Genomic DNA, 15,860 nt, shown 5'->3' on the forward strand with positions numbered 1-15,860 from the left:
TTATTTTATAAAGATGTAATGAAGTACAAGATAATTAACAGATTTACTAATCTAATTAAACACATTTACTCACCAGTTAATTCAAATAGAAAGAAAAGCAAATAGTTTATGCTTAAAATTATGAATCATTTATGAAAAAATATGAATTTCTCAACAGTGAAGTTTCTTTTGATTCAAAAATGTTTGTAAATGTGCTACTTCAGCTTCAGTGTTACTCTTTCAAATTACTGTTTGAATTGCAACTCTCTGTAAACCACACAAGTATCATATTCATTCATTTTGTGTACATTAATCACTAATAATTTTTATTACAGAAAAATAAATTAGCCTTCTCTTTAGTTGATTAAAATACTAGAGTAATAATTTATAAAATTACCATCACTGGAAGCCTGAGCACAGTTTTAATTAGAAAAATACTAAATTTGAATGTTTTTCAAAGATTGAACATAGGTAAAGGTCAAACCTTAATATAACCATCTTGGTCTATCAGAATATTCTCAGGCTTCAAATCTCGATATACAAGATCTAATGAGTGAAGATACTGGAAGGCCAAAACTATCTGAGCAGCATAGAATCGTGAATGTGGCTCACTAAGAAATAAATTGGTAAAAAAAAAAATTTTTCAAGTGTACTCTCTTGATGACATAATCAGTTATAAAAAAGCTAATAAATATTTGTAAATACATATCGATATATGAGAGTGCATTCTTTGCCTTAAACATGTCTGCATTAAACTTTTATAACTCAATTGATATGATGGATATTTTATCCCTTTACATCAGACAAAACCTGCTTTATATAAAAAGTATCTTGCACAGTTACCATATTCTATATTATATATACATTCATATATAAAAGCATTTCTCCTATTATTTTTATATATGTATAAACTAGCTACTACACAGTGTATAAAATGGATAAAATACAAGCATAACTATAAGATTTCTGAGCCTACAATGACTGAAACATTTAAACACAATATGTTGATTCTTGATCAGAAACTACTGAATATAAAATTGAGAGATTATGGCAATGCAGAAACTGTTTAAAATGATACACAATTAACTGTCACTAGAAAACCAAACAGTAATAAAAATCTACATCCTTGTGAAGTAGATACATATACATTTATTAAATAAAGCATTTCTCCAGTAAACAATCCAATAAGCAAGAGAGCTAGTGTATGTTTAAAATAATCCACACTTATTATATCCTACGAAATATATGTTGATCACATTCAACAAATTAGAAATAAGTTTGATTTACACTATTAAATTCAGAATAAATTAACAATAAAAAACTTGAAGAACAAACTTACTTTTTACACACATTAAAGGAATGTAAATTTTAAAAAATCATTAAAAAAATCAAACACTTGCATGTAATGTTATGCAATCAGCAACAAGTGAAAAACTGAAAACAGTAATTAACAAAAAAACACTCATGCAATTAGATGTAATATTCTGTCTACCAACATAAGCAAACAGACAAGATGAAAGCCATGCAACATACCAAAACATGCAATACAAGAGCCAATTTAGCAACAAGAATACTGAAACAATTTCAATCAAGACAAATCGTGTAGCAATTCATTCTGTGACAACATTTCAAGAGGGAAAGTAGTTCTGCACATAGCATGCATTATTTCACAGTGGAATTCTCACAGGCAAATTAGCTACTGTGGCAGCAAATGCAAGACTAGTTAAGCATTTCTTGTATTTGCAGCAGAGAAAAAACAGGCCAAAAGCATAAACAGAGAAGGTGCACACTCTTACAGAGGAGGTAGCATGCACCTTACCTAAATCTTCCACTCTTCCGCAAATGTGAGAACATTTCCCCTCCAGGTACAAACTCTAGAACCATGTACAAATTGGAATTGTCCTGAGAAAAGTGAAATAAAACTAATTTTAAAGAATTAAAATGTTTAAAAATAAAATATAAAGTTTATTATTCTTACCTGAACCTTCCAACTTTTCTTAGATGGGAAAACATTTCTCCTCCTACCACATAAGGCAATACCATGTATAGATTGGAATTATCCTGAAAAAATAGCTATGTTCATAAAAACTGCTGAACATAAGTTACTGAGACTATTACTGGTCACCAACACAAAATGCTATCACCTGAAATACGATTTTATACTATCAAAAAATCATCATTATTGTAGTGTTCCACAGTGTTGAATCCAAACTAACAAGATGAGGATTTGAGTTTTCTTAAGTGTCTAAAAGGTAGACATTTATGGAAAGAATGAGTTGTCTCAAAATGAAAAAACAGATGCAGTAGTACCTAGTGGTGATGAAATTAACCCAGTACAGCGTGTCTGCAGAAGACTCTTAAATCCTGCAAGGCAGAAGTACTCCACAACACATATTGATAAAACATAAAAGTGAAGAATACTTCCACTCCATGAGGTTTTCCAGTCACATTTTAGATAGATGATGCAGGAATGGTTACATTATTTCCTTGACTACTACATACAACTTATTTAACATTTAAAAAACACTTCCTCTACAATTAAACAGCATGAAGATCATCAATATAAACTAATATTTTTACAAAGAGAGAAATTATACTAATTCACTTTCCACCTTGTTGATAAAATTAGCATGTAAGTCATATAGTCAGCATTCCACTCACTAAGGATGATATTAGCATGATGTGCACCGACACTTAAGTGTTCGTTTGGCAAAGTAATCTCTTATCTGTTTGTCACTTTCTTTCAACTGAAACATTTATACTATCTTAACTGCTAGTTTTTTTTAACCCCTTTTGAATGGAATGTAAGCTCTGATAAATAAAAATAAAAATATTTTAAGAAAATATTCAATATAAGGAAAAGCTAAATTGTAAAATTACTGCTGAAGCAGTTTATTAACTGTAGAACAAAAAAACTAAATAGTTTCTTTTTAACAAACACTTCACAAGACAAAGCATCCATGCTTGACCAATTTTGAAAGTGTGATTAAAAGGTACAAAATTTTCCCAACCAAGTAAAAGAATACTGTTATATATGCTTCCCAAGTTTAAAGCCAACAATTGTAAGTCATTGCCAAGTTAAAGAACTGTTAATACTGCTTATACAAAAAATATATACTGCTTCATAAAAAAGGAAACCAAATCACTTTTATTTTTATCCTGTTGTGGCAGATACACCCTCAAACCTGTTTTTTGAGCAAAGTATACAGTAGGAGAAGTGTATCCTTGGCAGAAACATATGGGAATTAATGTGTCTCATCTAGTTACAACCAGCACCAAATCAACTGGGAACTAATATCTAGTGTATGACAAAAAAAAAAAAAAAATTGCTGTTTTGAGTTTCACCTTCAGTCCAAAACCTAGTGGCATTGGGATTTTATCATCTTGTCTGTGATAGAAGGAAGGTACCATATAGTATACACACACCTGTGAGCGTAAGGATTGTTGTGGCTGGTCAAACTCCAAATGACACCTGATCCCTGGAAACCAACATCAAATAATCCATCTGCTTTACTCATGTTAAAGATATGGGAGGTGTGTTACATCCAACACCTAACAGCATCCATGAGTTTACAGTCTATTAAACATTTAACCCAGTAGCAACCCTATCTCAACAGTGTGTGTGTGTGGGATTCACTGTGTGTGTGTAGTTGACTATAACCTATTTGAAAAGCAGAGCAAATCACATCAGAGGTGGGAAGAGCCACAATGCAATAATCCATCTGCTTTACTCATGTTAGTCCATGAGTTTACAGTCTATTAAACATTTACGAAGCAACCCTATCTCAACAGTGTGTGTGTGTGTGTGTGTGTGTGTGTGTGTTTGCGCACGCTCGCACGTGCATAACATAACCTTGTGATGTTTTATATGCTGTATTTTTAGGCATAGATGGTGTTGATCAAACACCTGGTATCATCTTGAACTGTACACCAGGTACACTGCAGAAACAGCCTCAACATCAGTCATTTTGCAGAGAGCAGGAACCAAATATTCAATAAAGGTAAAGATACAGAAAAGGAACAGAGTACTTACCACTCACAAACAAACAGTTATAGCACTGGTGATGTCCACCAAGGGAAGGTGGAAGTGTGCAGCCAGGGACAGGATGTGATAGGAAGAAAATAATCATAAAAAAAAGTGAAGAAAAATACCAAGCAAATTAATTGTGGATTTCAGCCCAGAAAGACAAGGGGAAGGTTGCAAGAAAAGTAAGAATTTCATGGAAAAAAATGACTTAGGAATCATAGAAGGGAACATAAAAAAATTTAATAAAAATGGGCAAATGGCCATGTAACACACACATATATATGGAGGTCTCTTAAAATGCCATACCTCAGTGTTGTATCATAAGCCTTCTCAATGTCAAAGAATATTGATACAAGATGTTGCTGTTTGAGAAAGGCTTCTCTGATTGACGTTTCACATCGAATCAGGTGGTCCATGGTGGAGTACTGTCATCAAAGCCCACAATGGGTAAGCAAGAGGAGGTTGTTTAGCCTGGCACCAGGGATCAGGAAAAACATTCTCCTGCCAGATCCAGTTAAAATAATCAGAAGAATAGCAAGAAAAGCAGAAGAAAGATGGCACAGCATGTCATTGTGTATATCATCAGGTTAAACTGAAGTACTACTAGACTGATGAAGGGCAGTTTGAGTTCCACCAGTGTAAAAGGACAATTATAGTCATTAGAAACAATCAGCTCGAAAGGAAAGAGGGGAATGCTCTGCCTGAGTCTTGATGGCTAAGAAGGTAGAAGAAAAAGCAGAAGTGCTAGATACCTGGCAAAAGCTTTCACCTAAAGTATCAGCGATGTTACTTCCTGGCCATCAGAGAGCAAGATCGAGAGGGGAACAGAATTATATTGCCCACTGACCTTTCAAATCTTGTCCCATATGGCTTTGGAACTGGTGGTAGAAGATATGCTGGTTGTGAACTTAATCCAAGATTCCTTCTGGCTTTGACATCTTACCCACCAAGCATATGCACCAGCCTTCTGGAAAGCAATGTGGTTCAAGAGTGTGAGATATCAACTGAAAGTATCCCAGGCCTGTTTTTGAGACTTCCGTGCCATGTGGCAGGCAGGATTCCACCATGCATGAAGATATAATGGAAAACGTGTCAAGGTTTTAGGAATACATTGAGCAGCTGCTTGTATAACACAGTTGTCTACTGATGGCAGGATCAAGTTCTGCAAGAGCAGTGAAAGAAAGCCAGTTTGCCTGATCCAGCTTCCACCAGGGCACAAGGATCTGGTGACATCAACCACGGCCAGTCTCTCTCAAGATTATAGGAAAATGATCATTGCCTCATGAATTATTGTCAACCCTCCATGAAAAATGGAAGAATAATGAAGGGGAACAAATTGAGAGATCAATAGCAATAAACGACCTACTAGGTGCATGGAAATAAGGAGAAGAACCAGTATTGAAAAGAGAAAGGTTGTGATCAGAGAGCATACGCTCTCCTATCAATATCAGCACTTCCCAAGAGGGGATGATGTCCATTAAAGTCCCCCAGGATTAGAAAGGGAGATGGCAACTGTTGAATGAGAGCATCAAGGTCTGATTGATCATATGTCTCTCCAGGTGACAAGTACGGAAAACAAACAGTGATGGTATGATGCAAGGAAAAAATGGAAAAAATGGAAACAATAATTAAAAAAAAACATTCATGCAGTTAGATCTAATATTCTGTCTACCAACATAAACAAACAGACAAGATGAAAGCCATACAACATACTTATCAAAACATGCAATACAAGAGCCAATTTAGCAAGGAAACACTGATGGCTATGACCTCTAAGGGAGTATCAAGTGGTAAAGACAGAGTGGGCACATGTTGATCAACCAACAGTGCCACCCCTCCATCACACAGCTTATCATTTCTGTACAAAGAAAACTGCCAAAAGGTGACTGTATCAGCAGGTTTCAGAAATGTTTCCTGTAAGGAAACACATACAGGATGGTTGGAAGCAATCAGTGTTTTGATGTCATCCAGATTTGAATGCAAACCTCGACAGTTCCATTGTATCAGGGTGGTCATTTTTATTTACGTGTAGGTGAATTGGATGGAGAACCCTTCTGTTTATGACCATGTCTTTGTTCCTTACTGTCCTTATTTGAGGAAAGTCTATCAACCTCCATGGATGCTGTCCTGGGTCAATTTGGCAGGTCTTTGCTGTTAGAAGGGGATTCCAGTGACTGAGGATGTGATCAAATGATTGCTTTGCATCTTGGGATGGGAGAAAATGTATCCAAGGAAATACCTGTTCCTGGAATCAAAGGATGTGGATCTTGGGGTTTGTTGGAATGTATGTAAAAGACAAAGGTAGGAGTTGAAGTTGATTCATCAACATTTTTAACCATGGAGGTCAAAAAATGTTTCATTTGTTTGTAGAATGATTCTTTTGGAGGTACAAAGAGATCTGTCTGCACTATCACTGTAGTTGTGGAATGAAGTGCAGCAGTATACACCAGAGATGAGGTGGTGAACAGCAATTTTCGAGCCTCAGGATAAGTAATACTATGAATCATTTTCAAATGCTACACCTCTTTTTATTCCAACCATTTAGGGCAAGAACAAAATTAGGACAGGTAAGAGCCACTGCAATTGATGCAATGAGGGTCCGTTTCACACTCGTAGGCATCATGGTCCTTGCCACTGCAACAAGCACACACAGAGGAACCACGACATGATGTCTTGGAGTGACCAAACCGCTGACACTGAAAACATTGGAGAGGGTTTGGAGTGTATGGCCATACTCTTCAATTAAGATAACCTGCCTCAATGGTGGCAGGTGGACGTGATAATGTAAATGTGAGAATGAGGACATTGGTCAGCACTATCATCTTTGCAAGTGAATATACGCCTCACTGCAGAAACTCCTTGGGTAGAGAAATCAGCGAGAAACCAATAACTCCTTGTGAGGAATTCAAAGTAGCATGAGATGTAACCTCAATAGGTATGTCTCCAATCACCTTTAAATGCAAGAGGAGTTCACTTTGTTGAGATGTGGATGTTTCCATCAATATGTCACCAGATTGAAGCTTCTTTACTGACTTTGGAGAGCCTGCAAGTCCCTCTTGTCCCTTCTGAATGAAAAAGGGAAACAACTGCCCCAAAGGTTTATCTGAAAGTGAATGCAATATGAGAAAATGAGGTACAACAGGTGATACAGATAGAGAGGATTGATGCTCAGAATCTTCAAGGCATGGTTTGAAGATTTAATTCTTCAAATTAGATTTGAAGAAGGTACCTGGAATTAGATAAAAGAATACATGGTTAGGTCTGAAGGACAGTAAAAGTACATGAATAGACCAAATGTAGTCTGCCCAGGTAAACACATTCAGAGGAAGCACATATCTTCTGAGAAAAAAAATATCTAACCCAGCAGATTATGTAAAAGACAGAGTAACAGATGAAAAGTGCTTTAGAAAGACAATTTCCACACAATAGTAATACCTCTCTTAATAAATACTGTAACATTAAAGAAAAAATTGTTGGCTGAATGTAAGTCACAAAACTTCCAAACACACTAAAGCTTTTGCTTTCCTAGCACACTTCAACAACCTTGAGACCTGGGGACTCAAGGTGAGAATTTCATCATCTGACATATTTAATCTTGAATTCACATGAAAAAATACAGTTAAGTACCAAACATTTCTAAAACAAATGAGTAGAAACAATTGAAATCAAACACGAGAAGTCAAAACTGGCATACATTTGTGATCCAGCACAATTGAAATCTACTCACATGAGGAATGAGTTAAAACACACATCTATACATAGGATGCAAATCAACACAGTGAGAATTGCACTGCAATGATAAAGACTGTGCTAGCATAGATGACAGTATGACTGGTGGAGGATAGTCACGTGATCAGCACGTTGCCACAAAAGGTATAAAAGACTGGTGTTCTGTTTAAAAAATATTAGCAATGCTTAGAGAACAAATCAAGGTCAAAACAGCTTTGAGTGAGAGAAGGTAATACCATTTAAAAAACAGTACGTGTATTACATATGTGAGAAGTAAACTGCCAAGGAAAAAGAAAGAACAGGATGGAAAACAAAGGAAACTGAATGTTAAAATCCAGCCTTTCAGGCAAGGGACCAAATAAAGCCACAATTGAATATAGAGTTCAGGTTCAGAATGATGACACACACCAGAGTGTGACTGATAGAGAAGTGTCAGAGATAAAGAAAGAGACACCAAAAAACTGGTGTAGTAGTGGAAATACCTTGCGAGTTGACCAATATGTAACTGGCAGCAGAACACTATATGTAGTAGTAGTACAAAATATTACAAGATGTGCAAGGAGACAAATAGGAGGCTAGGCATATAGGTACCAATCCTACCAACAGCATCAACTACTCTCACAGCAGGATGATGACCAAGAAACCAAAAATAGGAAAGTGGCATACTGAGAAATGTTGTAAAAAAATTCAAATTCAAAACACCCCACAGAGCACACAAAAACAAAACAAAAAAGGTAGATCTGATAACTATACTGCAGGGAGAAGCTTGTTAGGAAGAGATGAGATTCAGGGTACCCAAATTATAACATGCCAACAAAGTGATGTGATAAAAGTGGGCATAATGCAGAAAATCCAAAGCAAACAGAATCAAAGGTCTATCAACCTAATACCCTTTGTTTGGTAATGTACAAGACTACCACAGAAATGTCAGAATGATCCATGATCAAATAGCCCCTAGGAGTCCACAAGAACCTGATAAGCAGCAAGAAGTTCCAAGATTGATATGGAGAGAAAATTGGAATAAGATTAGAACCATGAAACATCTTGAGAACCTGAGGAAAAACAAAGGAAACATGGCTGTAAGACAATGATGGAGATGAATAGAAGAAAAGGACCAGACTTATCTAAGCAACTTCAGAACCAATAAATTGACTGACAAGGACCTTTAAGGATGTGCAAACTGGTAAGAGTAAGACAAATACAAGAAAAAGTAATCCAAACTATTGGAGTTTGATCCATTCTAAAGGTAGAAATATCCCATGTTGTGAATCCAACTAAGAGAAATTGAAGTTATGTTAATCAAAAGCATAATCATCTACAGTATAAGGAGAGGTCAAGACATGACAGTTCCCAAATCCAAATGCTCCTCAAAATGATTTGCATGAGCTCCAATATCCAGAGAAGGAAGAAACACTAAAATAATGACTCAAAGGCCAGTCTCTAAAAACAGCAGAAATTGTAGACAGGAAATGAGAGATAAGGACAGAACATAACATACCCAAATAACAAAAGGAAAAAGGAGTCTTGGTCAGCTCCCAAAACAACACACGACTCAGAGGCATATTCACGATGGGAAAAAAAAAGGCAAATCGAAAACTTCAAAACACTGAAAATAGTGATCATATAATAATGACATTATTGCATGAAACTGGTCAAAAGAATTGTGGTTTTGATCTATTGGGCATGGTCTGCAATTCTGTTGAAGTTTTAGTTATGACCACCTGAAACTGTGAGCACATAGCTCACAAACTGAAAGAGAGAAAAATAAATGTCAAAATTCTTCACAAAAGAGAAAGAAGACAATAATGAACAAATAATTAAAGTACAAAATTTATGAATCCAAAAACTTCTCAATAAGTAAATTAAACCACAAGTGCGAAGATGTGTTTATTCAGTAAGACTGCCAACTGAAAAGTGGTTAACACCTGCAAGATTAGAAAAAGTGACAGTTATGATACGGGTAGCCTCACACTCCTACTGGTGGAGGGTTGCTGCGTAAACATTTGCATGTTAGTTTGTAGAAATAAGTGGAAACATCAACATTAGTAGCAAACAAACATCTGTGCTGATAGAGGGCAGTATATATTGAGGTCTTTTGTAAGTAGAGATAAGGTACTGTATCAGAAATTAAGTTTGTGCTAGTAAAATGTCTCCCAATCTTAAAAATCAATTCAAATGTTGGGATATGGTCAAAATTTTCAAGGATGCTTTACTTGACCATTTCACAGTTATCAGAAAACTTTGGCGTTTAAGAGACAGCAATCTGGTTGAGAGCACACCCACTTAACACCAAAGAATCATCCCCAAGAGACCAGCAAAATCAACCAAAGTTCTCAATATTTTGTAACATGCACTAGACAACTGGTAAACGGTGTGTATTGTTGAAACCATTTGTGTATCTTTAAGCATTTTTACATATCACAAAATACATTTTGCATTCACATAGTAGAATTTCTTATATTTAACATAAAAGATGACAACTAGAAATGCTTACAAATCTTCCACCTCTGACTGAGTTATAATGTCTCAGCCAATATAAGCAAGATATTTCATTTTTCCAATAATTATGTAAAAAATTAGTTGTCTAACAGGACTTAAATTTGTTAAGTCAAGAAGAATAAAACAATGGAAACATTAGCACATTCTTTATTCATCCTGAGTGTATTAAATTGTGCTTAATTGAGGATACTTATCCATAACTGCAAAATTCATAGTATTCAAATGCTCTTAATAAAAAAACAAATTTTGCTCAATTAAACATACAAACTAATGATATTACCTTGAAATGAAATTCAAGCTTTACAAGAAATGGGAAGTCAATAGCTTGTAAAATTTTCTTCTCATTGAGAGTGTGTTCAACTTGTTTTAGTTTCACGACCTGTTAAAATTAAAAGTTGCAATATCATAAATGATACACATGTATAAATTTCCAACCTAAAAACTTTTTTTTTTAAATTTGCAAATGAAACAATAAATTTATAATTAAACCTAGTCATGGAAGAAGTTCACAAAAATATCTCAGATTTTCATCAAAATGACTATTTTTATGTTATAACGGATTTCCATATACTAATATATGGAAAAAATTATGAGATGTTAATAGGTACATAAAAAAATTCACCATATAATACCACCTCTGAAACTATTTAAATCCCCTCCAACATTTTTATCTAAATAAAACTATATTTTCATGCCATGGAAATTGACCAAAACATCCAATTTCTTTTGCTTGTACCTGCATGATTTAAACATATATGATACAAATATAGTTGAGATTAAACTTATTTAAAACATACCTTTTGCTTGTCCAAAATCTTCATAGCATAATAATCCTTATCATTTTTATGTTGCACAAGCATCACTCTTCCAAAAGAACCTGTTCCTAATGTTTTAATTCTGTCAAAGTCATCCAAAGATGCAGTATTCTAATGAAATATGAGAACATAATAATATGCATTTTAATATTTATTTCCTAATCTAAACTTTTAGATGTGAAGCATATAAATATTACTACCTATATTAAGTAGTATTACAAAGAGTTATGTCCTCCTTTGTATTAAAACAGGTTCCTAATCTTTAATATATATTGGTTAAGATAAATACAAGCATTTTCTCTTTATTTATGATAAAGAACATTAATTATTTTTCACGATTATCACAGCCTTATAGTGTTACACTATCCACAACTGAATGATTTTTTTTTCATTTACATTTACATAAATGTAAATGTTTAACTTTCCATTCTAATTCTTTATTACAAACAAAACTGTGAAAATAAGTTATTATGCAATTGATCCTTATTTTTAATTAGCAGAGGCTACAGTTTTCAGTAAGTAAAAATCAAATGACGACTAGAAGGTAATATTCACTTGAACTTCTATGGTTATGAGACCTTAATTCAGAAGCCTTTTCTCATAGATGGGGTATCCCCTTGTGTATGAATTAACAGTCAAGTTAGTAGAATTAGGGAAAAATGCAATTACCTTGCTGGGATTGTTCCATTTTATTTCAAACTGTTCTTTGGCTTCTGCTAGGAATTTCTCAACTGAAAGAAGTAAATGATCAAAATAAGTAATGATTACCTGATTATAGCTTTTTGTTGGCTCATTAATCTCTTAAGTTCAGTAGTCCTTGAAAAAAAAATATTCTTTTATCTATGTGCTGTAACACAAACTTAACTGAAAGAGACAAACCAGAAAAATTATTCAAATGATGTTTGTAAACACTTTTTGTGAAAATTTTTTATACGTAACACAATTCTCTTATTTAAACATATACATGGAAAGTTGAGGACAAGAAACAGGTAGAAGTTATGACAGTTACTTGTGCACAAATCATGCCTAGTTTTTGATATCAAATCTTGATCCATGTCAGTCATAATTACAACTTAAGAAACATTTGAAAATTTTGATGATACTCTCTTAAGAATTATCCAACTTTATAATATACAAAATTAAACTTAATTAACTGTATAATTTCCTACCTAAGAAATGTTAAAAACAAAGTACATTTATCTACTGTAGCTATTGACACTAATCTTTAGATTTTGTAATTTTTATAATAGTATAAAATGACCATGCCTTTTTTTTTTATCCCTCCAAAGTTCACTCTTCTTTAATACATATTTACAATAGTTGTAGCAGGAGAAAATGGCTCAAAAATACAATTGTCCTCATTTAATGAAAATAAGCATTTTAGTGTTAATACCCAAGACCAAGATACCAACAAATTACAAGTGTTTGACTTTGAGTTTCATTTATTATCTTCTCAGTATTTGTAAGAAATTACAAGAACTAAATACAGTTTAGAAAAAAAAGTGTTAGTCATATATACATCATAGATATCTTTATGTCACATGTAATTACATTGTACATTTATTACACGACATAATCATAATTACAAAAGAAAAACATCTCATACACAAACAGACTATGAGCATGTAATATTACACTCCATATCCTGCAGCATGCGATAAAACTTCACTACTTACTAAAAATGTGATTTAGTTACTATTTTTCTGTGTGTGGTAACTAAATAGAAATAATAAGCTACCAAATGAAACATTTATGTATTCAAAAATAATGTCTTAAAATTACATACCAGTGTATGGATAACAATACAAAATCCATATTATAAACAATAAATACAATAAAGAATTTCAAATACTTTAATATTGCTATCTTACTTTTCTGCTACATATGCCTAGCACAGGAAGTAATGATCACCTTGCTTTACCTTCTGTAATAGATTTATCATTTAAACTCAGAAAACTAAGTGGTTTAGTTTCTATGATGCATGTAGGTATTACAGAGCATGAAGCTTGTTTCATCATTTATTCATGTAATTAAAATATAAATACACAGCACTGCTATAGTAGAAGTATATCATAAAGCTAGTTAGTACCATGATACTAAATGAACACTATTGTTTCCAAGCTTTATACAGAAGATAATTTCAAAGGCTGTAACTTAAATTCATACTTAATAATCTTAAAGCTGTTAAGGCAGAGCTGTGGAGGTTTCTATAATCTTATTTTATAAATTTTGATATCACTAGGTATCATATGCTACACTATCAAGGTGACTGAATTAGTGTTTGTTACATCAACTTTTTGTAATTATAATTAACTTTTGTAATATTTCTATCATTTATAAATATCAGATCTCATATTTCTAGTACAAGTGTACTAAATAACTTTCTAATAGAAAACTGTTTTGCACTTTAGGACCCGACTACCTCAATTTTTCTATAAATCATACACGTGCAAATAACGACAAAATATTGTTATATATTACAGTCCAGCTTCTCAAATCTATTCAACATGTGTAATTCCTATCTTCTGTGTCAAATTATCACATATCTAATCCAACTAATAAAAAAAGCAATTACTTTTCATCAGTTTAGTTTATATATCTAATACTGTTATAATAAAAACCTCCCTAAAAATGTAATTTCAATTATTAAGTACTATTTTTAAATGAGCAAGCAAAATTTCATTATCATGAGAAAAGCATAACTTTAATTTTGGTTCTATTTTGCACAATATTCAATTACTTTTAACAATCTATTAACACTTTCTAAAGTATACTAGTGGAGTAGATATTGTTCTTTAGATTTTGTATCACAAAATGAAATTTCAAACATCAGTAACTCTAGAAATAACATTTATTTTATTCAATACTTTATTATTCAAGAATGAACCAAGAATTATTCCAACAAAATAGTTTATTATTTATTTCTATAAATAATCCATTTTCAAGTTTTTCAAGATGACCTTGATCATATTTCAGAAGTTTTAACATAAAAGTTTAGTATTTTTATGTAGCAAATTTTTATATACATGCCAATGTATGAGCCTGTATGTTTATGACAAATGTCAGTTTTGAACATTAATTAAAACTCAACCGTGCACTGATTTCAAGTAGCTACAAAACAGCTCTGACTTCAAGGAAACAATGACCAGTTTTTAAGAGTTGTCTTCCATTAAGTTACTTTATTTTTACAACCAAGTTATACTTCACTTCAAATGTCACCAGCAAGGCCTTAATACACAGTACAGCATACAGCTGAGAACATTCAACAGCATTTCTCATATAAGACTATTCCTTTCTTTTAAAAGGTGAAAAGTATTTTTTAGAGATAAAGTATAATGTAGCATTTTCCCTAAATGTCTGCGTTATTTTTTCATAACATATATCAAAATGTACGAGTCTTAAGCAATCGTTACTATGTAGAAAGATATACTATGCACAAATTAACAAAAAATATTAAAATCTATAAATATATAATACTCAGGAGAGACAAATAACTTAATTATCACACACCATAACAAAATTATTCTTATAAAGTTATATTCAACAATGAATTTACTATCAGAGATGTGGAATTCACAGTATTATCACACATTCAGAATACGATTCATCTGATGACATTATATTTTGTCCATTTGGCAAATTGTTTCTCGTTTTGCTTTTTATTTAATTGTTCCACAGTAGGAATTTGATTTGCCAGCTCTAAGAATAATATCTAAAAATTCCAAAACCTCTTTAAACTGTTAAATTATATATCACACACAATTTATATATACATACACATATAAATACTATTTTAGCTTAAGGCAGAATCAGTGTAAAGTTAATGTTCTCCTTATCAAAAGTTGTATTTCAGATAGGTACTAATCTTTGAACAAAACAAAGAACTAGTGAATTTTGCACCAAGTATTAGTACAAGTTCTCATCACTTCACATAATAATGTAAAGTGTATTAGGTTCTGATATAGTTATCACATTACAGCTCTCCAAAAATAGAAAGACAACAGTTCCTCTCTGCACAGTACTCCTCTTCAACACTTTGTTTAAACCAAACTGTGGAGAAATAAGTATTTATCTTAATTACATAAATGTAAGTTTTAGGTAAAAAAAAAAAAATTACCTTCAGAATATGTTACTAGCCTTTCCACATACAAACAACTAAAATCCCACACTGGGAAGATAGTTTATAGACCAGTGTTGAGAAATAAACCAACACAATAAGACATATTCTGGAAACATAATGCCAGAAATGGAAAGATTACAGTGCCCGCTTCACTTGTGGGGGTGACCTAGTGGGAACAGCAATTGATGATAGATTGCATCTTTTTGAAGCTTGGAATACACTTCACTCAGTATAAGTGTTTGTTCAGAAAAGTTGTCTAAAACACCGTCTGAAAGTATCACAAAGATAGGCAGAACATGAAGACTGCTCAACCACCTTACATGGATATATTCAAAGAGGTTTGGCAGGCCATAACTGTAGCTAGACCAATAAATGAAGTCATACAGTTTACGAGAAATATTTACAATAATATGCAAAATCAAGAATTGATCACTCCAGTTCTGTGTTCTGTAAATAGTCTGGTTTATAGCATTAGGAGTGGTTGGTAGTAACCCTTCCAGGTTCACAACTCTGCACTAGTTCTGACCAAAGAATGGGTCCACTTGGTCTTATCAGTGGGATTACACTGATCTAAGATGAAACCAATGCTTCTTCTGTTCCTGTAAAAGAAATCGGAGAAGAAGAAATCTGTTAAAAGAGAATAAACTGGAAAAGGTATACAGCCCAAACTTGATTCATCTCATCTGCATAA

At 33.1% G+C, this 15,860-nt stretch overlaps 1 protein-coding gene across 20 annotated transcripts in view; it reads right to left on the reverse strand.

Moving 5' to 3' along the window:
* Positions 1-15,860, reverse strand: part of LOC143249617 (cAMP-dependent protein kinase catalytic subunit 1) — a 102,037-nt gene that overhangs the window by 17,941 nt on the left and 68,236 nt on the right. For 13 of the 20 annotated variants that reach the window (XR_013027868.1, XR_013027867.1, XM_076499765.1 and 10 more), the window contains 5 exons: positions 11,719-11,780; positions 11,032-11,160; positions 10,515-10,613; positions 1,958-2,040; positions 464-590 (listed from right to left, as the gene is read on the reverse strand). Coding sequence is in view for 18 of the 20 variants with exons in the window: in XM_076499765.1 (XP_076355880.1) it covers positions 464-590; positions 1,958-2,040; positions 10,515-10,613; positions 11,032-11,160; positions 11,719-11,780 (500 nt within the window). In the remaining 2 variants the exon portion in view is untranslated. Of the gene's footprint in view, positions 1-463; positions 591-1,798; positions 1,882-1,957; positions 2,041-10,514; positions 10,614-11,031; positions 11,161-11,718; positions 11,781-15,860 lie in introns of all 20 variants that reach the window. The other 7 variants (XM_076499768.1, XM_076499767.1, XM_076499770.1 and 4 more) reach the window with 1 other exon arrangement.

This window comes from Tachypleus tridentatus, chromosome 4 (assembly GCF_004210375.1).
Source record: "Tachypleus tridentatus isolate NWPU-2018 chromosome 4, ASM421037v1, whole genome shotgun sequence".
NCBI lineage: Eukaryota > Metazoa > Arthropoda > Merostomata > Xiphosura > Limulidae > Tachypleus > Tachypleus tridentatus.